Source organism: Corvus kubaryi, unplaced genomic scaffold (genome assembly GCF_017639235.1).
Source record: "Corvus kubaryi isolate FWS band 111438036 unplaced genomic scaffold, C.kubaryi_AGA036_p1.0 37395, whole genome shotgun sequence".
NCBI lineage: Eukaryota > Metazoa > Chordata > Aves > Passeriformes > Corvidae > Corvus > Corvus kubaryi.
The window spans coordinates 6,371,810-6,393,916 of NW_024581134.1; the positions used below are offsets into that span (position 1 = coordinate 6,371,810).

At 46.4% G+C, this 22,107-nt stretch overlaps 1 protein-coding gene across 3 annotated transcripts in view; it reads right to left on the reverse strand.

Annotated features, from left to right (window-relative positions):
• Positions 1 to 340: 340 nt before the first annotated feature.
• Positions 341 to 22,107, reverse strand: part of MTMR8 (myotubularin related protein 8) — a 22,512-nt gene continuing 745 nt past the window's right edge. The window contains exons 1-14 of one of the 3 annotated variants that reach the window (XM_042039900.1): positions 22,016 to 22,089; positions 20,372 to 20,494; positions 19,316 to 19,478; positions 17,475 to 17,632; positions 15,751 to 15,879; positions 14,404 to 14,538; positions 12,557 to 12,689; positions 10,936 to 11,045; positions 9,916 to 10,041; positions 8,366 to 8,415; positions 7,601 to 7,801; positions 7,063 to 7,191; positions 6,120 to 6,246; positions 341 to 5,610 (exon numbers count right to left, since the gene is read on the reverse strand). In XM_042039900.1, coding sequence (XP_041895834.1) covers positions 5,383 to 5,610; positions 6,120 to 6,246; positions 7,063 to 7,191; positions 7,601 to 7,801; positions 8,366 to 8,415; positions 9,916 to 10,041; positions 10,936 to 11,045; positions 12,557 to 12,689; positions 14,404 to 14,538; positions 15,751 to 15,879; positions 17,475 to 17,632; positions 19,316 to 19,478; positions 20,372 to 20,494; positions 22,016 to 22,039 — 1,836 coding nt within the window. In that variant the 5' untranslated portion in view covers positions 22,040 to 22,089 and the 3' untranslated portion in view covers positions 341 to 5,382. Of the gene's footprint in view, positions 5,611 to 6,090; positions 6,247 to 7,062; positions 7,192 to 7,600; positions 7,802 to 8,365; positions 8,416 to 9,915; positions 10,042 to 10,935; positions 11,046 to 12,556; positions 12,690 to 14,403; positions 14,539 to 15,750; positions 15,880 to 17,474; positions 17,633 to 19,315; positions 19,479 to 20,371; positions 20,495 to 22,015; positions 22,090 to 22,107 lie in introns of those variants that run through there. The other 2 variants (XM_042039899.1, XM_042039902.1) reach the window with 2 other exon arrangements.

The window sequence follows — 22,107 nt, forward strand, 5'->3', positions numbered from 1 at the left end:
TTGGGTTTAATACAGAATGGAAAATCTAAATAAAACCCCTTCCAGAGCAGCACAGTTTGCAGAAGACACCAAGATTTAACAGAGTTCCATTGGTTAGATTCCTTTTTTCCACGGGTTAGATTCCTTTTTCCCCCCGTAGTTATATTCCTTTTTTTCCATTGGTTATGTGCCTTTTTGGGTTGTTTTTAAGACCCTGCACCCCTCCAAACCAAAGGTATCACCCCATTTCTATGCTGTGGAGGGGAAGTGGCTCCAGACTCACTTTATTAATTAATATCCTTTCACTGACTTCACCTTTCCAAGTTTTCCTGAGTTAATTCCCAATAAACAGAGCAGCCAGTTCCTTTAAAAAGGCAAGGGGTTTATTGGTGTAGGGAATAAAAATACCTGCAATCCAAGTGAGACTCCGTGGGACAAACACAGAGAACAGACACAATTCTCCTCTAGACAAGACAGGGTTCAAGCAGTGCAGGGACTGAACTGCCCCTCAGGGGCACGTTCCAAACGGGGCTTCATCCCCCACAAATGTCCCTCACCAGTGACACAGACAAAAACAGCAACAGGGACATTCCCAGCCAGCACTACACACGGTTTTAGGGACATTCCTACAAGGATCAGCTTGGGGATGACAAGGAAAATCCAGCTGGAGGATGGGATCCAGTGCTGAGTTACTCCAGTAGTTTCTGCTACATGAACTAGATGGAAATACAGAGAAATGAGAGAAAAACAACCCCTTGGCCCTGCCCTGCTCCTGCAGCTCCCAGCAGGACACATTAATTAATGTCATTAGCAAACCTGCCCTAACGAATGGCCCACCTGCCTGCCTGGCCCCAAACACAGGCTTGAACATCCCCTGCTTCCTCAGCTAATTAATCAAGTGTGGACTGCTAATTAAAACATAAATAGGACACTTGGAGCAGGTTCTTCCCCCAGAGAATGCCTGGATGTGCGTGAGGGATGGATGGAAACCAGGAATAGCCAGGATAGGTCCCTATAAAAACAACCCCAGCCCTGAGCACAGAGCAGAGGGGACGGGGAGCAGAGGAAAACACATTTGGAATTCTCCTGGTCACCCCTGACTATCCAGCCAGGAAATTCCTTTGGGGTCTGAGGCTGCCCAGGCCTGCCAGGAGCTGAAGGGCAGCAGTGCCTGAACAGGAGCTCTTCCATTTCCAATGCTTTTCCCAGGGTGCCTCAGCTTTGGGAGCACTTCCCAGGGCTCACTGCTTCCAGAGGTGATGGAAACAGCAGCCACAGGGCTGCTCCACACCAACATTCCCACCTGGAGCCCCACAGCTGCACCTGCAGATCCTGTGGAGCTCTGGGCACCTTCAGCTCCTGACAAATCCCACTCTGCAGGACTGGGGAAGCTTCCTGAAGCTTCCCAGCTCCCTCCAAACCCATCTCCTCCTCCATCCCAGCCAGGGTGGCTCTGGATCAGAGCAGGCGGATTTTTATTCCAAGGAATTAACTTGGAAAGGCAATCACTAAGCACAGGAACAGATCAGGAATAAATCAGACCTAGAAGCTTTCCCAAACTGCTTTTCCTCACCCTTAAAGAGGCCATGGAGAACTAAAACTATGGACAACCCAATTGTTCCCACTTTTTCCCTGCAGAGCAAACAGCAACAATTGGATTTTCTCTCCCACAGGTGACAACTGCAAAAGAAAACCCAATTTAATAACACACAGAATGAAATTCACATTAAAACCATTTCAAATGAAGCTCCACGAGTCCCTCTTGAGCTTCTGAGTATGACAGGCACCGGCCCACTACAAGGTTACACCTGGTTGCAGCACAGGAGACACTGGGAACAGGCAGGAAGCCATGGAATGTCCTGGAGAAGCCCTGGAACATCCTGGAGAAGCAGGAGCAGCTCCAGAAAAGGGAGAGTTTCACACAAGCAGAGCCCATCTGCAGCAGATCAGATCCCTCTTCCCTCCCAGTTCTCCCAGTCACAGGAATCCGAATGGAAAGGAGTCGCAGTGCTCCAGAGGAAAGCAGGATTTCTGACCTCACAAAGCAGGGATGCTCCCCTAGGAATAAAGAAGTTGCAGTAACTTTGCCCAGCAGCAGCAGCAGATTCCCACGTAACAGCTTCTGCATTCCTTTCACACCTCCAGGGAGCAGAGGATCCGGGCCCTGCTGCCAGCAGGACGCTGCAGGAGCAGGGAGCACGGCTTTTCTGGGAAGCAGATCCCACCTGAGCTCAGGACACACTGCAGTGCTCTGAGCAGCTCCTCATTTTAGCTCTTCAAACAGCCCAGAGTCACCAGCAAAACCAAAAAGCTCCTTGTTCCTTGGTTTTCAATCCATGAGCTCATGGAAAGAGAGGAAAGCCTGGAATCTTTTCCAGCTCCTAAATTACAGCACCAGCATGAAAGACTTTTAACACACTGCAGCCTTTGCCTGAGCCTGTACACATGAAACCCAGGAGGTTTAAAGGACATTAATTTTTGGCTCTGGCTCTGTTTTGCCACTGGAGTTAAAAGCAGCAAGGTTACTCCAAGCTTACACCACCTGCAGTGTCTGAGTAAGCTGGTGGTGGTTGTACACACCTGTAGTAACACTGGAGTTTTGTGGAGACATCAGTTTTGGAAACAAGGAAAGATTGTTAAACTCCTCCATTGGCAATTCCAAAGGCAAAGCAACACATGAACATTTACAGGAGCCTTCTGCAAGCTGGAATCCTACAAGAATTAACCATGGCATCTTTAAATCCTTCAGTAGTCAGTCAAAACCTTCTCCAGTTCTGTATCTCTAATGAAAATCAGGGAATGTATTAAAAATATTAAAAGAACTGATGATCCACAGAATAACTGGTCCTAAAAAGTGCCTGTCCTGGCCTCATGTCCCATTTTCTCACAGAATTTGGGGATGGATGTTGCCCAGTACTCCCTGGAAAGGCAAGACAAGGCTGATCCATCACTCACACCTGGGTCAGTATTCCAAGTGATCAGGAAATTAATTTTTAATCCATCACCTCTTGTGGCTCCCACTCCTTCCTCAACAACAACTCTATTTAAGTCTGACAAACCCTCAGTATTAAAAAGCTTCCTCTTTGCCATTCCAGGCAGTGGAGAAACTGTGTGCTCTCTTTTTCCTTGGGCCTTTGATGTGCTTAATAGAACAGGTATTTTCTTACCCAAAACGAGCCACTCAGGGAGGTTTTGGTTGGTTTTTGGACACTGGACTAACCCAGTGATTTCACCACGGGTTAAAAGCACATGAGCACAGCTATGGCATTTCCTGGTGTCATTTTGGAATGTTTCGAACTTTTACTGGAGATTGGGAAAGCTCAAATATTTTCAGTTGGCTTCCAAATTTTTTATAAAAGAGAAAAACTGATTGGAAAATTTAATGGCAGCACCTAATTTAAACAACAGATTGAAAAGAGAGCAGAGCAGCACCCTGAACTGAGCTGCACAGGGGGATTCTGTGCAATTCAGCACAGAACAAGGACTGTGGCACAGCTTTCCTTGGGGGGGTGAATCTTCCAAGCCCCCAAGGCCACACCATGATCTCAGAAATGTCCTCAGACCCTGACCTTGATAAGCAGCACCCTGACCTTATCAGGAACACTGGCTGCTCCCAGGGCTGGATAACAAATCCTGGCTTTAACCAACAGCCCTGCAATCTGATTTTTCTTGCCTGAATAACCCAAGTGGAACACTTTTGTTATTGACCTTTCAAAGGAAGATACTGACCCAAACTGCAGCCAGGCTGGAAAGTGACTCTGACTAAAACCAACTCTCTTAGGACTCTATAAACAGGGAACTCGAGGGGAATTTTTCCCAGGGATACACCTGGACATGGTCCTTGGGGCTGTGCCAGAGCCAAAGCACTGGGAATGCTGCCCTCCTGGATTCTGGAGGACTTTAGATTTGTAAGCTCAGCCTCTAAGGGAGCTCCTGTTGTGCTTATAGGAAATTCTCCATAAAACCTTTGTTCAATTCCTTATTTGCTGATTCTCTGCTGTTGAGTTTAAGTGCTGCCACTCTGTTTCTAGGAGCCCTTTAGGCCTGACCTGTTGGTAATTCCAGGGCTCAGTCTGGCAGGTTGGTCCACTCTGAGCCTTGTGACTCAACAGGAGGAGCTCACTCATTCCTTTCCATCCCCAGCCTCCACACTGATTGATTTTAGATTGCTTGATTTTCTATTTCAGCTTTTCTCTGTGTGCTTTAACCATTTAATAAGTAACAGAGTGAACCTTGCCAATGAATTTGGTCACACTTTTTGATATCAAACCTGCTTCTGCTGATGCCTCTCCCAAGGATTCTTTGGGTGACCTTCAAACACTCATTTGTGACACCCAGTTCCTGGGGATTGAAGTGCTTGTTTCTTCTGTTTCTTCCCAAGTTCATTGCCATGAGAGATACTGTTCACGAGACAGACAAAACATCCCTAATGTTCCAGGAATTTGGACATTCCCTCGAATCACTCAGCAAGTGATTTCATAATTTTGGGCCCCATTTCAATAACAGAATACAGCCCATCTATAATTGCTGTCTCATCAATGATTCCAGCTTGGAACAGCTACTCTCTTGCTTCAGTTTAATCAAGATCATAAAATAAGAGAGAAAAATTCCACATAAACGTTCTCCTGTCTTTCCTCATTTCTAATCCTAAATCCATGAGTTCCAGGCTGCCTCTGTGGCTTGCTGCACTCCTGGCAATGAAGGAGGTCCATAAAAGCTGATTCTTCAAGAGGTCAGCTTGGAAAGAAGCTACTGAACTCAGGGCATCAGCAAAAACCCTGGAGAAGCTGCAGCAGGAGAAAACCTCCTCAAAAACACTGACTACAGGCAGGAGCCAACACCACACTCCAAACTCCAACACAAAAACAGCAATGGCCTGGCTGGACACTGACACTGTCTCAGAAAAGGCACAGGGGGTTTGGTTTTGTGTAACAAATATGCATAGGAAACAAAACATGAATCAGTTCTGCTACAAGGCAAGGGTCCATGCAGAGATTCATTCACAGCTAAGAAAGGTTGGGGTTTTTTTTTATCAATTGAAGACAGACTGAAATTTTTTCTCGTTTTAAGATGACCTTGGACCATCAGAGAACAGAGGGATTTGCATCCTTCCTCCTGCAGTTACAAACACTGCCCAGCTCCTCACAGAACTGGCCAGGATTTCTTCCAGCCTCCAGCACCAGTGCTGGCAGGCAGCCCAGACCCTCAGAAATACACGTGTTCCCACTGAAAGCCAAGTTCTCAGGAATGCCAGGCAGCCTCCTGGCAGCTCTGCATCACCTGAGCTGCAGGAGCTGTGCCCCACAGCAGCTGCTCCCCCAGCCCTGCACACCCCTACTCACACTCAGCTGCAAACGGGGGCTGCAGCAGCTCCCCAGAGCTTCACCCAGCAGCTCCCAGAGCTCATCCCTGGTGCTGAGCCTGCCCATCCCCTGTGGAGGCTCCGAGATCCCGGGGCTGGGCTGGGCTCTCCTTGTGCTTCTGGTGGCCCAGGGAGGGGCCGTTGCTCAGCACAGGGGCTGCTCCCTCTCCACAGTCCTGAGGAGGAGTTGGGGCTTTGGCAGCAGCAGGTCCTGCCTTGGGTGAGGAGCAGCCTTCACTGGGCAAGGGGCCGTCGAGGAAAGGGAGTTTCTGCACAGATAAAAAGGCATAAAACAAAGAATTAATACCCAGATGCCAGAGGTGGCCAAAAGCCAGGTGTCAACACAGCAGCCCTGTGGCAGTGCCTCTTTTCCAGCTCTCCAATCCAGCACTGAAGTGCCTGGACACAGATCCTGCCATGTCCAATATAAGCATCAGGAATAGCTGGACACAGATCCTCAAATGCCTGACACAAACATCAGGAATACCTGGACACAAATCCTCCCATGTCTGACACAAACATCAGTGTTTCATTAATAAAGCTGAAGTTTTCAGCATTCACATTACCCTAGCAAAGGACACCGATATTCTTCTCACTGGTGTATTTTAGATACTGTATTCTGATTTGTTGGAGGCTGTTTTGGGGTTTTTAACACAGAGCTTCGTCACTGAACCCCTCATTTTTACCCAGCTGGTTGCAACAACTCCTCAGTGTCCCAGTTTAATCCCAGTTCCACTTTCCAAACCCACCAGGGGATTTGAAGCCCTTTGTGCCTCACATTTTCCAGCTCGGATGCGTTGTCCTCCAGTGTCACCTTCTGGCTGATGCAGCTCAGCAGCTGATCCAGCACACACTGCTTCGGGTGCATGCCCTTGTCAAAGCGATTGTACATCCCACACCAGAACCTCAGAAACGGGGAAAAATGAGAATCAATTGTGCATTATTGCCAACAAATAGATGCTGCTTAATATTTTTAATAAATTGAGATCGGTAATTGATTTTAAAACCTGCCACAAGCCCAGACTACAAAATTCAGTAGCAATGGGCAACTTTTCTGAAAGTTAAAAAACCCAGCAGTAAATATTAGAATAGGATGAAAATACATTTTTTTTTTTATAGCAGATTTACTGGAAGCTTGGGCAGTTTATCTTCCAGTCCTTGGTTTGCCCAACCTCCCAACTTTTATTTGCACACAAAGCACTTAAAATCCCATTTTCATCCCCCTCTCTCTCTGCAGGGCCCAGGAGTGAGGCACAAACAAAGCAAAACTTCCCAGATCTGTTGTGACACCCTGGGCAATAAAACAGACCTGGCAACCCGAGCCTGCTCTGGGAAAAACCCTGGAGTGGGCACCGAAATCCCTGCTTGAAAGACTTCTTAACATACATTAAAAAGGAGGAAAAGAGGAACTTTTGGAAAGGTTTAATGTGACAGAGCAAACAGTCAGGGGGTGTGTGTGCTTCTCTCTGAAGTTCTGCTTTTCCTTGCCTTTCCCCACCATCTTTCTCAACACCAAATTAAAAATACTATTTTAAATTACAGCGCCTGAATTTATTTAATCTTGGCACTGCTCCTCGTCGTTTATGCCTGAGGAATGGAGGGGAAAGGTAAAATAAACCAAGCTAATCAGAGCAAATTTATTTGATTTAACCTGAGTTATCAATCCGCATTACAATGAAAGAAACGTCCCCCTCCTTCCCCTTCTTAACTGAAGAACTTACTGGAAACTGAAAGGTAGAGTGTTTGGTTGAAGCTCTTTGTAAGCTGTAAACCCTCTGTACAAAGGATTTCTCAACTCCTGCTTCCTCTGTAAGAGGAAAGGCCACAGAGAATGGGTCTTCTCAAAGATTCTGGCAAGTACAAAGAACATCTGATCACTAAAAAAAGCAGCAAGTGGATTAATAACTGCAGATGTTGGGAGGAGAATTAGATTAAGGGAGCTGAGAATTATTTTTATGATGGCTATGACTGATTTCATGAGGATACATCACTGAGGAATTAAAAGGGACGCTCTCCTGTCCAGAAGGGATATCTGCAAGTTATTACTGTGATCCAAACTAAAACATCTTTTCTGAGATATAATTCACATTCTTTTGGGATGTAATTCACGTTCTTTTCTCACACTGGTTAAGGGGAACATTGTCTTGAGAGATGGTTATGTTCTACAATCTCCAATTCCATAAAACACACCCATCCAGCCCCTTTTTGAGACATTCCAAGGGATTTGTGGCCTGGTGGCTCCACAGACTCCCAGCTCACCTGAGTTCCTCCCGCTCCTTGTGGCAGGTGCCCAGGAAGTTGCCAAACTGGCAGGAATAAACGTGGTCATGGATCTCGAGCAGGAAGCGCTCGTTGAACTCAAAGGAGCAGGGGAACTGCTGCATCAGCTGCCACACACACTCCACAAACTGGGTGAACACAGGGGACACCTCTTTGGGGTCCCCATCCAGGTGGCCACACCTAGAGAGGCGCAAAAACCAGGGTAAATCCTCTGCCACCCACCACAAAAGGGCCCCTCGCCAGAAGTTTTCTTCCAGGTCAAGTTTATGCTTTGAACTTGGGGAAGTCCTGACAAAGTGGCTGAGATCTTCTTCCAGGAGATGGCTGCAGAATTAACAGGCCTTGTTGGAGCATTCTGCACGGGACAGGCTGCCCAGAGAGGGCCCAGCATCCCTGGAAGTGTCCAAGAAATGTGTGGATGTGGCACCTGGGGACATGGGTTGGTGCTGGTTGATGGTTGAGCTTTATGATCTTGGAAGTCTTCTCCAACCTTCATGATTCTGTGATTCCATGATCAGCACTCCTCAAACAATACAATTTTGCAGGTGGGAAAACACCCAGAATTCATACAATGATTTTGTAAAGCAATAAAAACACCGTGATGAAAGAACAGCCTTAGCAGATACTGACTTGCAATGCAAATATTTTCCAAATGTTTTCTCCTTTTCAATTTTCCATGGGATCCCCTAAACCTGCAGACACTGTTTTGGTTTCACTGCCCCCAGGGGAATGTGCCCCTCTCACCTGTGTGAGAACTTGTGGCCCATTGCAATCCACTCCTTTTCTATCAGGACCTGCAGGTTCGAAACAGGGATTAAGAAAAGAGCATTACTCTGGTTAAAAAAGCAAAATGAAGCCTTTGATGTTAAAGCCTAAAAAGCTGACAACCTGCTGACCCTATTGCTATAAATACATCCCCAGAAATCAATGGAAACAGGAATTGTGATTTATAGATTATCCAGTTACCAAGGCAATGGCACTGCTGGAATCAGAACTCATTTCCAAAGTACCACTTTGAGGGAGTTTCCATGTTGTTAAAATCATAATATACAAATATATTGAGCTCAAAGAATTAACAGCTTAATATTACACTGTGCTATTTAATTTGGGAAAGAGTACTGTGATATTCAGCAAAATAAATCAGCAACTGGAGTTCAACAAATGTTTAACAGACAAAAAGAAATATATGAAGTACAGCTGTGTAATGAGGAGTTCAGGATGAAATCAGAACAACTACATGGTATTTTTTCTTTTAAATAGATGCCTGTAGTTATAGAAAATTATAAGGAAGCAGTGTTTTCCTTACAGATGTCTCACATGACTGAAGCTGCATCCATTACCACTTTGCTGGATCATAGCTAAAGATAATTCCTGCTATCATCATCCAGATTAAGAGAAGGAAGGCAGAAACCCACAAGAGTTCTTAGGAAAGTTCATTTATATTGCTTCTTGAATTTTTCCATTCCTTGTATTGCCAATGAATTCATTTAGGAACAACCCTGTCAGGGGGGTTGTGCCTACAAACCATTGTCTCAGAGGACAGACAAGGATGTGTCTGTGTCACTGCTCCTAAGATAAATCCTGGTTCAGAGACAAAGCCCAGGCAGATGTTTCATGTGCTGATGGAATTTTAACCGTTAAGAGGCTGCAGTATAATCCAGAAACAAAAATAGAAACAATAAAACCAGCATGGGATGCAAGGAAACAGTCCTGGCACTGGAAGAGGCAAAATCTGCATTGTTCTGATTTCAGGGATTCTTTCAAGGAACTCTCCTGAGACAGAGCAGCTCTTCAGGTATTTAACAAGAGATGACTGGAAAGAAACATCACAGACTGCCCTGAATTCATGCAGGGATGGCTGCAAATGAAGAAAAAGCCTGCACTAGAAGCAAACAGCCAAATTAAAGTGAAATGGCTTTAAAAAGGGTGTGAAATGACACAGATTCGACTGATGGACAGGGGACAGGACCAAGGTCACCCAATTTCAAATCCCAGCAGATGAGAGACCTTCAGGACAAACTCCTCCACCACTTTTTGGTGGATTGCTGCCAGAGCTGAAATCTCTCATTAGTGGCTCCCATGTAGACGTTGCAGGATACAAGGATTTGGGAATTGTCAATCAGCTGCTGCCGTGCTGTTCACAGCAATTACAGCTCCTTACAGAATCAAAGCTGCTTTATATAGGTCACCACTGCTCGGCCCAGGAAATGGCCTGAGCCACTTTCAGCAGGGCCTGTTTGCACTGGAATTGCACTGGAATTGCACTGGAATTGCACTGGAATTGCAGTCCTTACCATGAAGCCTTTGAAGGTCCTGTAGAAGGGGTCCAGGAGGAGGCCAGCCAGGGAGCAGACCTGGGCCGTGCGGTCCCAGCCGTCGGAGCAGTGCACCAGCACGCTGACCCTCTCCTCCCTCACAGCCTGCCAGGGACACAGCACAGAGCTCAGGGAAACACAGTCCTTCACCTGCATCGCCCCAAAACCCCAGGAGAATGCTTGTCATCTCTCCTCTGGCCCATGGGAATGCACCATTCCATCCAGAGAAGCCCCAGCTAGAACAAAGTGCTGCAGCAGGCTGGTAAAAAAGAGCCCTGGTGATCTCTGGAAGGCCAAGGATTCCCAGGCTCTTCCTCTGAGGAAAAAATTTGGTGGATGAGTAAAGAATAATAGTTGGACACCCAGGGATTAGAACTTCCAGATAAATTAGAGGAGTTGATCCCAACTTCCCCCCCATCCCATCCCTTAGGGCAGGAGAGAAACACAGAAGTTCCTTGCTTGTGACATGGCAAAACTGTGAGAGAAAACCAACATTTACCACTGACTACGCTCTCCACAAACTTCCTGCACACCCTTTACTACTCCTTAGTGACTTCCTTCCTTCTGCCTGATCTCCAAAGCCACCAGCTCTGCAGAAATGAGGACTGTGTTGAATAATCAAAATTACAGTGTGTACATCACACAAAGCCCGGAGAAAACCAACTGGTCCAAATCATCCCTCGATTAAAGCAGAACAGTGGATGAACAACGAGCACAGGGTTAGGAGTTGTTTGTACTGCTACAAAGAAAGGTTTATAAAGGTAATTTATTCACATTTTGTGATTTTATGTGTTTCAAATGAGTTCTAGTAAAGCCCAGTTACAATACAGGACACAGGACCTGTATTGGCCCAGTAGCTGCATGACTCCAACATTTTTAGAGAGCTGAGGTCAACCTGACCACCACCTTCTCCCCAGAGCCACCTTCCCAGCCTTGCAGCAGTCCCTAACACACCAGGAGGCATTTGTGAATCGAGCTGCAGCTGGAGAGCAGCTTTACCTTGGCCAGAAAGACACCTGCATCCATCACAGCCTTGATGTGCCGTAACCAGCCCGAGTTCTCCAGCCCCGTCAGGAAATCGCTCATGGAGGGAGACTTCATCTCACACACTGGCAACAAACACACAGCAATCAGCTGGCACCCCAGAGCAGCATCCCTTGCACCTCCTCATTATCTCCCCGAAAGTTTTAAGCGCTAGCAGCAATATCCTGTCTTGAGGACACACTCATGGTTGTATATCTAAAATTCATAATTAAAAAACTGCTGGTTTTGTGAGAATTTGAGGCTCTGGAAATCTCCTTCTGCTCTTTGTTTAAAGGGTAACTCATTATTTATTCAGCTGTGTTTTTTCCAGCAGTGAGCTGTTACTTCGCTCTAAATCCCCATCACATTTACAACCACTCACTCACTCCACAAAGATTTGAAGTTATTTCTCTCTCTAATTTAGAGACAGAAATAACAAGTCTAACCTTGAAGGCAACTCAGCTGCTCTAATGAAACCCAGCACAGAAAATACTGAGAGTAATGAAGTTCAGAGCACCCCAGTGAATGAGATTTTATCACTGCTGGAGAAGAACATGGGAGCAAAAACAAGTATTTATTCTGCCTCTTCTCCCACCACAAAATCACTCTGCCAGGAAGAGCCAGTTGAGGACTCAGAGCTGTGAACAGCCCCATTTTTGTCCAAGGTCACCATGGATCCTGCAAGGCCACCTGGGAGCATCAATTACCCAACTATGTGGAAACAAGAGGAGTATTATGGTGGTTACTAAAATATTAAACTCCTACTCTGGGTGACTGCACTGGAATGGCATCGTAGAAAACGAAGCACAGGCACCAAGCAGAAGGATTTGCAGCATCCCCTCTGCCCCATTCCACAAGGAATGGCAGCACAAGGATGGCAGCAGTGCTGGAAACCAGGGAGCAGAGCTCTGCCATCACCTTTATGGAACTTCTCCAAAATTCCCTTAGTGAAACTCTAGGCCTCATTCCACCCTTAATCCCAATGGCTCAGGTGATTCTTTCGCCCTGCTTTGCATTCTTCCCTATGATCACAATGAGCTTAATTACTCTGCATTTTAATATATTTATGTATTAAAACATTCAGTTAATACATTTTAAAGAAGTTTGGTTCAAAGAAATCAGAAATGAATGAAAAGTTAGAACAATGTATGTATGAGATTCAAGTCTTTGGAAGATCATGCCAAAATCGTATTTCAAATCAGAAATACTGCTAATACTCCAAATATGGCAAACCCCCAAAAGTATTTCTGAACAACCTCTGTTGGTTTTCTCTCAGTAAGTCAAGAAGCAACCATGAGACTGTCTTAGCTGTAAAATGTAATGTTTCTCTAACCTTTTTCTATTAATTTGGCACATTCATTAAGGAATGTTTTTAGTATTAGTTGCTATTTTTGAACCACAATAAAAACAAGAACAAATAAAATGTCAAGCCTTTCAACAGCATTGGTACTTTCAGCCACTTGAATGTAGCAAACAAAGCAAGATGCTGACTTTGCTTCCCTCACAGCACAATTGTGCATGGAACTTCTGGATATTCAGCAGGAGGTTCTGTCCAGGAGGGGTAAGAAAGACAAACCCCTCCCAGGGTTGTACCCACCTTCCAGCAGTTTCTGCAGGCTGCTCCTCATCACATGGATGTTCTCTATGCCAATGAACTTAAAACGAATGTTTTCATAATTATCTTCATTCTCATAGCCCTTCCCAGCAGCTCTGTTGGCCATGGCATTCAACTGGCAAATTCAAGGGATAGGAAAGAAAAGAGAAAATCACCACACAGTTCAGAGAGGCTGCTTTGCCAGTCCTTTTTATAAAATCTCCCAGAAAATGTACTGGACAAAACTGTTACTCAGCTGTACTTCCCCACCTCCCAGACAGTTCTTGCAGCTGTTTCATGAAAATTACTGCAGTTCATTAGTCAGAGGCTCATTAAGACCCTACTTAGGGCAGTATCAACCCCCAATTTCTGCTGTCATCAGAGACATTGAGCCTGCCCTAACTGTGAAGCTACCTAAGGAAATTCAGAGAGAGGCACAAGGAAGCAGAACTAGGAAAGCCATTTTTAACAGGGACATACATACATGGTGGTACAGAAATAGCAAGAGAATTCCCAAGCTTTTCACAGACATACATGCACAGAGGAAATAAAGCCACCTGAGGGAAACATAGAAACATTCAAGTTGAGCACAAAGAACAGCAACTGCAGGAAAGAAGTAGAAAAGAAGCCAGCTGCTCTAACAATCCCCCAGACCAGTTCGAGAGCTACCAGGACATCTTTGGTGGGGCAGAAAATAGAGCAGCTCAACCCCCCCCAATCAATTTGGGCAGATTTTGCAAGAGGAGAGAAGAGTCAGATATGGTACAGACACGTTTAGAACTGTAAAATAACCCCAGTGCTTCAGTTCTGCCAGAGTGGGACAGGTTGGGTTAGAAGGAGAAGTGTCACCAGTTATAAATTCTCCCCTTGTCACCAAATGCTTTAGCACAAAATTGCCACCAGCGATGGGTTTGGGTGGCACATCTCTGCCACTGCAAGCTGGCTGTGCCAAAAGAACACGCAGTGCCTGCTATAAATGCACATTACAGAACAGGGGATCTCTAGGAAATGTCACACTAAAAGCCAAGATACACACTGGGACAAGATGTGAAACATTCCCTATTTTCCCAAAAAAAACTTCTGCTTTCTTGCCCTTGCCATAGTTTAACTAAATTTGTAGTTTGTGTAAAATAACTGCAATATCTGAACAGTGAAGCAGGTTCTCAGAAAGCTCTATTTTTAAATACTCAGAGCAATTTAAATCTTTGCATTTAAATAATTGTGTGCTATGAAAACTCTTGTGTTCTAATTGGCTTATACCAGCACTCCTAATCCATATACTTATAAGAGAACCATTGGAATTGCTTTCTAAACTCAGATCCCCAAGATGACAGTCATTAAAAATTTCATTTTGCAAATATTTCCTCTCACATAAACCCCTCAGCTCTCAAGTTCTAGCCCCAAACTTGAGTTGTATTAAACTCCATCATGAGAACATCATGAGTGTTATTTTTAAAAGGGAAAAAAAAAAGGGAGGGATTGCTTTCCCCAGTCCCACTTCCTCCCAGATCTGCCAACAAAAGCACTTCAGCCTCGTGGAACTGAATCCTGAGGCTTCTCTCCAACTCCACTTCCAGTTCTCTCCTTTATCCTTCAGGGCTCTGCAGGAAAATGCTTCACTGTCCCAACCAGTTCCATCAGGTCATCCTGAGCACAAACCTCAACCCAGGATACTCCAGGAGGGCAGGGTCCTTAGGAGCACTTCACATTCCAGCTGTATACCCTGACCTGGGAGCCTGATCCCACACTCCCGCTGCAGGACCGCCCCAGAACTGCGACAGAATGAACTGGAAACAGCACTGCTCATTCAGACAAGAGATTTAAAAGCAGCCCCAAGCCCATGGAGGTACCTTTGGCCTTGTGTCTACAACATACATGAAGGGGCTGCCGGGGTTGGCCTCTCGGATGGCCTGGAGCATCTGCTCATCCTCCAGGCAGCGCGCGCTGAACCCGGCCAGGGGCTGGCTGCAGCGGCACAGGGCGGCCTGCAACACACACACAGCATCACCCCTGCTCCCACAGCCCCTGCTCCCACCCCAAACCCCTCTGGGGTCGCAGCTTCATTGTCCTGTGGGCTCTTTCTGAAAAGCTGCTGCTGAGGTGGAGACGCAGGAACACTACCGGGCCATTCCACAAAGCGAGAACTTTGGGAAACTGGAAGTGGTGAGGCTGAGGAGGCTCAAACTGCTCTGCCTGAGGGTCACTGCCCCAAATGTCAGCAGTTCATGGAATGCCAGAATGGTTCGGTGGAAGGGACCTTCAAAATGTCACATTCCCCCCTCTGCCATGGGCAGGGACACCCTCCACTATCCCAGGGTGCTCCAATCTGGCCTTGGATCCAGGGGCAGCCACAGCTGCTCTGGGCCTGCCCACCCTCCCAGGGAACAATTCCTTCCCAATATCCCATCTGATCCTGCCCTCTGACAGCTGAAAACCATTCCCACTTGTCCTGTCACTGTGGCCATATAAAAGTCCCTCTCCTTCCTTTCCATGAGCCTCCTGAAGGCACTGGAAGGCAGCAATTCCTCATGTGTTCCATTTGGTTTCTATTTCCAAACCATTCTTTTGAGTTTTCCTTATCAGTTGTTGCCGTTGCACACTCAGAGCAGCACTGGGTACATTTTAAGGAAATTTCATTAGTTTCCAGCACAACTCCAGGCAGTGCCCAGGTCAAGGCACGCTTCCTCAGGAAAACAACAATTTGGCTGGGACAGAATTTTCCTGACATCAGCATCTAAAACACTGCTGAGACAGCAAAGTTACAAATTTACATTCTGGTCTTCAGTGAAAAAAAAAAAATGAAACCTTCACTTATTCTGAGCTAGTGGGGATTTATTTCAGGGTGGTTCCTCCTCTTCAATATTAAGAAAATCCAGCCAAGTCAACATATAACTTGATAAAACATTATTCAGTATAGCTAAACAGGAGATTAAAAAACCCCACATCAGAAGGGATTGCTGAAAACTGATTAAGAAAAAAATTCCCAACAGGAAGCTTGGAAAGTGTGTGCTTTTTGCAGGGCTCTGGATGCATTCCAAGCTCATTCTGTGACTCAGAACGAAAGCCATTAAGAGAAGCACAGTTCTCAAAGGCCTCAAATCTAATAATTATCTTATTCTTTCCTTTCATTAGAGGGGAACTGGACAAAAAGGGGAACCCTTCCTTCCCCCCAAGGCAGCAGGCAGAGAAGCACTAACATTGTTTTCCTTATATAAGTAAGAAAGCACCGGAATCCGCCCTCGGCTCCTGAACCTTGAACTTCCCATCACCACTGCCTTGGTGGCAGCTCGAGGCACCACGATTTCAGGAGGGTACGTGCTGCAAACCTGAGGGAGAAGAGAGAAAAAAACCCAGATATTGCTACTGAGCACTTCAAAATTCATGAAAAATTCATCTTTAGCTGATTAGGTTATGAGGTATTCAGAAAAATAATGCAGGGAAACAATCAACTCTGCAGCCGAACCTAAAAACTGGACTGCACAATGCAGAGTAAAAGGAAGATCTTTAAATCCAGAAATGTGATGGAAGTTTCTAATTTAGATTCACAGAATGGTTTGGGTTGGAAGGGACCTTAAAGCTCATCCCATCCCACCCCTGCCATGGGCAGGGACACCTCCCACTGTCCCAGGCTGCTCCCAGCCCCAATGTCCAGCCTGGCCTTGGACACTGCCAGGGATCCAGGGGCAGCCCCAGCTGCTCTGGGCACCCTGTGCCAGGGCCTCAGCAGCCTCACAGCCAAGAATTCCTTTCCACAAAAAGAGAAAATAAGAACAACTATACTTTAAAAGTTCTCTCTAAATCTTACGCAACCTGAAAGGCACTTCCAGCACTCAGGTGGAATCCTCAGAGAGCAGCTTCATCCCTTCACCTCAAACAAGCACAGCCTTTGCAGCATGGACTTCACAGATAAGCTGCTCTCCAAGCCTGGCTTTACATCAGGCTTGACAATTTTAAAACACAGGCTGGAAACCCTGAGGAAATTCTAAAGCACTGGGGAGTTCCACTGCAGCAAGCAAAGCCTCAGAGTGATTAATGATTTGAGATGGCCATGTCCAGGTGCCCTCAGCAGCTACTGGAAACAGCACCTCTCACACCAGATCTCAATTCAGGCCTCCACAGGCACAGGCAGGTAAAACTGGAAGTCACCTCTGACAGCACAAGCTTGTATCTCTTCAACCCAAAGCTTAAAGTGAAGAAAGCTACCAGGGGAAGGGAGTGGAGAGGCAGGGGAAGGGATTCAGGATTGTGAATATATTGGTGTCTTCCTTGTAGTCTCTTGTTCTGGCTTTTTACCAGCCAGGTCTGACTGTACACAGCCCCAGAGGAAATAAAAAGGGAAATAAAGCAGAGCAGGATTTTGAACAAGCTTGCTGACAAATGCTTTTGTTTAATGTTGTTTAGATGCAAGTTGGCCTTTCAGGGAAAATAACAGCAGCAGGCACTTCAGACTGAAATGACAGAGAGCCCTTAGATAGCAGAAGATCCAACTGAGAAAGCAAAAAAAGGTCTGTTTTCCACTGCTGTTTTTTCCTTCCTTCCTTCCCTAGTCCCTCTCCACTCTGCCTCATTCCCCACCCATCCAAACTGCTGCCATTTCCTTCTCTCCTCCACATCTGTCACCAGCCAGGTGGGACAGGCTTTGGAAATACCAAAAGCAGCTCAGGGTACTTGAGGCTTTGCCCAACAGATGGTTTGACATTTCTGCAGGAAAACAAGGCTCTGGTCCCTTGCCAGGGGGATCAAAGCACAACAAGGTGACTCTGCAGCTCTCCTGGAGCATCATTATCTGCAACTCCACATCAAGATGATGTGCTTTGACTCAAACCGAGTGAGCTCCTCACTCCCCAGAGGCAGCAGCAGGGCTGTCATTAATAACAACAAGGAGATAGTGCAGTAAGTGGCTCCTTTGGGCAGGAATTACCTCATAGTCCTTATTAATATCCGTTACTTCCCAGTAGTCATTGGGAATTCCCATGCGCTGGTAATCCAGTTTCAAATCAATCAGTTTCCATCCCATTTCCCGGTTCTCTTTGGACATTTTAGGATTGTAAGAGAAAGCATAAAGTTCTTCGGGTTTCACTGGGAAGGAGAAGGAAAAAAAATCAACAAGTTAGAGATGCAAAGACATCCAGAGAGCCCAAAACTTCTGGAAATCAGTAACTGAGTGCTACAGAGGAGTGCTGGAGATATTTAAAACTTCTTAACCTCATGTTTATAGGGTTTTGGCTGGGGTAGTACCAAGTGCTGACAATTCATCCTGGAATCCTAAGGAACTTCCAATACTCAGCTCCCAAATGCAGGGAGATACATTAATTCTAACGAAGTGTTTTAGTGTTTAGGTTGGAAGAAGTAATTTCTCCTAAACCATTGATTTCCTCCTGAATTCACTGCAGTAAGCAATGTTAGATGAGATTTATATCATAACCATTAACCCTCGCATTAAAACATGGATGAAAAGATCTGTTTTCTGTGGAGAGTTCATACAACAGCTCCTGCACACCTGTAAGGCCATTGCTCACCCAGAAATTCTGAGACTGGAAGCCTTTAGGGATGTGTGGAATATTGCTGTCAGCCCAACAAAGGCTTCAGGCTGGCTCTGACAAATGCCCATTTACCATCCCAATCTCCTTCCCTCTCTTCACAAAATGCAAATCCAACCAATAACTCGTTCAGCTGATTCCCAAGGCAGCTCCAGACACACAGGGAAACCTGTCAGAGGCTGATAAAGCAGCTGGTTACTGGGCAGGTAACCCAGAGCTCTCCATCACACCTGTGCAAATCATCAGTAATGATGTGCTCTGCCAAAAATCCACGAAGGGAGCACACTCACAGACATCTTCAAACAAACAAACAAAAAGCACTGTTAAAATCCAGAAGCAGAAGAAAAGAAAGAGCTACAGCATTTACACAGTTAAGTAGAGAACAAAGAAAACTGGCGTGAGCCCCTGCAGTAACACCTCCCACGCTTCAGGCACTACCCAAACCTCTAATTTTTAAAACCTCAAAGAGCAGTGACAGCTTTTAAATGTAACACCACAAACCTGCCAGCTACAGCATCAGAGGGAGAACTTCAGAACTAAGAAAACTCCAAAGAGCACAAGAGGGATGCTGGGAATAGACACAAGCCTTAATATAAATTAAAATCAAATCCAAACTCAGCAAACCCCGTTTCTCCTACAGGATTTCCAGCCCAGTCCTGTGTGAAGGCCAGCAAGAGGCTGCCTGGTGCCATTAATTCCCCTCCCTCAGCCTGGCGACACCATTTGCAATTACAAATGACATCCTTTTAATAACACCACTCCAAATACTGGTTCTAGCACCCCAAAACCGGAGGCTGCCACAGGCAGAAGCCAGGTGGGAACTCAGTGGAATGCCGTCCTGCAAGAAGAGCCTGAAAATTCATCCACGCTGGAACAAAAAGCTGAAGCTAGAAGAGAGCACGGGCTTTTGAGGGTGTCTGGCTCACACTCTAAGAGAGACTCTGAGTCAGGGCAGGGTGAAGCACAGGCTTTCACAACTGAGCAAACACTGCAGAGCAGCCCAAACGTGCTGCTGGAAGCAGCAAAGATGCCGATTTGTGGGATTCCGGAATTCTGTGAATGCCTGGATCAGCTGGAAAGGGCAGAACTGCACACAGCCAACAGCTGGGTGACACAAGTGACTGACAGCGGCCGGGTTTGGGATATGAACTTTGCACAGCTCTCCCAGGGCTCGGCTCAGAGCATTCCAAAGCTTCCCAGGCCAGACTGCCATCCCCAGTACCTGGCTGGGAGAGCTTGAGCAGGGAGGTGAACACGTCGTGGCAGTCCCGCTCCTGCCCAATGACAAAGTGAGCCACGTGGAAGTTCTTGCAGTGGATGAGCAGGGGGTACCCGGCCGTGGTCAGGGGCAGCTTCTCCACGCTGGAGATGTGGTGATGCAGGATCTGGAGAACAGGGAACAACCACCAGTTGTCACTGATAAAGCTGTGAGCAGTACGAGCAGATCTGAAACGTTTGTAATACAATCAGCTATTTGTGCTTCCTGCAGCTAAGGAGCAGCAGAAAACGAGTTTATTTGTGATATTTATCAAACATAAACTGCACCCAAAGCCCAGGGAACTAAAGCAGGACTGAAAAAACACAGACCTACATAAATTACTTTCAGAGGCAGATGTGCAGCTCAGTTTACCAGGTGCACTTTGCTTTCCTTGCACCCCCATATGAAATAAACTCTGTCACTCCCCTTTCACCTTAACATTAATAAAATAGGCTTGTTTCAGTGCTAATTCTGCACTTCTAAAAGCTGAAAATTCATGTTTAGTGGTTTTGTATATTGAGTTTGAGACAGGAAATTACACAAGTTTTTTACATTCCTTGAACTGACACTAATTCCATGAGTGAACTCTATCAGGTCACATCACCACTGTGCTCATTTCCTTTCCAAGCAGCTGCTTCGGGGAAGCCTTTGGTATCAAAATGCCATAAAAGACCACTACAGCTTCGGAATTCCCAAACCTGTTTATTCTGGAAATGAGAACATTATGTTCCAGGATACAGGGGGGAATGGCTTCCCACTGCCAGAGGGCAAGGATCGACAGGATATCGGGAAGGAATTGCTCCCTGGGAGGGTGGGCAGGCCCTGGCACAGATTTCCCAGAGAAGCTGTGGCTGCCCCATCCCTAGAAATGTCCGAGGCCAGGTTGGAGCAACCTGGGACAGTGAAAGGTGTCCCTGCCCGTGGCAGGGGTGGAATGGGATGATCCTTCAAGTCCCTCCCCATCCAACCCATTCCGTGATCTGAAGCAACCCTTCCAGGTGTGTTTCCACCCCACCATACCCATGTTTCCTTCCTGACTTCAGCAGAGGCATCCACGTAGATCAGGTGCGTGGCTGTCAGGTACAAGGTCCCGGTCGCTGCCTTCCTGTTGGCATAGCGATCCAGCAACTTCACATTTTCAACCTGCAGCAGGAACACAGGATGAAAACACCTCAGAATCCCAGAACTGCTGTGGTTGGAAAAGTCCTCCAGGATCATCAAGTGCAGCCTGTGCCCAATTCCCACCTTGTCACCCAGCCCATGTCCAGCTGTTCCTCAGACACCTCCAGGGATGGGGACTCCAAACCTCCCTGGCAGCCCCTTCCAAGGCCTGACCACCCTTTCCATGCAGAAATTCCTCCAAGTCCAGCTTTGATGGAAGAACTACCTAAGCACCTGTTGAACTCCATCCATTCAACTTCTAATACACAGCTCATGAAGCAAGTCAGAAAAAGACAAGAATTTAAGTCCCCCCTGCAACAACGAGTCAGCTTTACACCATGAACTCAAATTATTTCTCCATGAATTAAAGCCATAAAGGTTAAGCAAACAGCCATGGCTCAGCACCAGCAAATCCTAACAGGATTACTGGATTTGTAGCCAAGATGATCCCAGTTTGTCACTGTGCAAGGCTGCAGAAGTAACAAGACAAAGAACTGCAAAGGAAAGATTTGTCTGTGCTCAGGGTGATCAACATGTTGCTCTGAAAGGAACAGCCCTCTCCAGTCTGACTTCCCACTGCTCATTCCCTGTTAGTAGCTACTTCTTGTAGCTCACTTCCTGGCCTCCAAGTGCATTTCATAAACCACACCAAGCTAATTAATAAAAAACAGTTTCAAAAAACATCAGTGCAGACATAATAAAATATGTTACAACTCTGGATTGATTTTCTCCTGGCCTATTTGCTGCCTAATGAACACAGATGGAATTTTTCTTTCGCCATTAAGAAGGAATAATGGGGAAAAAAATAATTGGATGGACAACGAAAACAAATGTTTTAGCAGTAGATGATAGATTAGTTCTGGGTATTGAATGTGTGAGGTTCCTTATGCTGGTCTCAAGTAAATCATGGAAAATCTCAGGAAATAAACTTGGTGAGCAGAGGCTTGGGCTCAGTGTCCTCTTAGCAGGTCATGTTTTTCAGCAGGTATAACCATTAAATATAATATTGCCCTTTTCAGGGCACTAGAGACATGCAGGACCAGCAGAACACTGCAGGGCAGGGGGTAAGGAGCATCCCCAAACTAATGTCCTAGAAAATAAAACGAACAGCAATAATCATTCTTGCACTAAAGGGTAAAATTAAATTATCAACTGCTGCCTGAATAAATGCAATTCCTTCCAGCATAGCATTCCCAGAGCTCCTGTTTGACTTAATTCAATGGGAAAAAAAAAGCACATTTTGACTCACTCATTGTGACTGAGAGGAACCTCCACGCTTTGCAAGGAAGGAAACATTCCGGAATCATCCCCAAACCACCTCGGCATCAGCCCCTCCACTGAACCCCCCTCCCCACAAAGCGCCGGAGCCACCAACACCTTGGGACCGCGGCTGCAACCTCCCCCCACCCGCAGCCCTGAGGGCGCAAGGGCCGTTCCGCGGCGGGGGAGCAAAGGCAGCCGGCGGTGGGGAGCGGAGCGGGCCGGAGCCCCGGGCGGGGTTACCTTCGGGGTGCTGATGTGCTCCATGGCCGCCCGGCCCCGCCGCCAGCGCCCGCCCCGCCGCCGCCATGAGGGGCCGCGCGATAAGCCCCGCC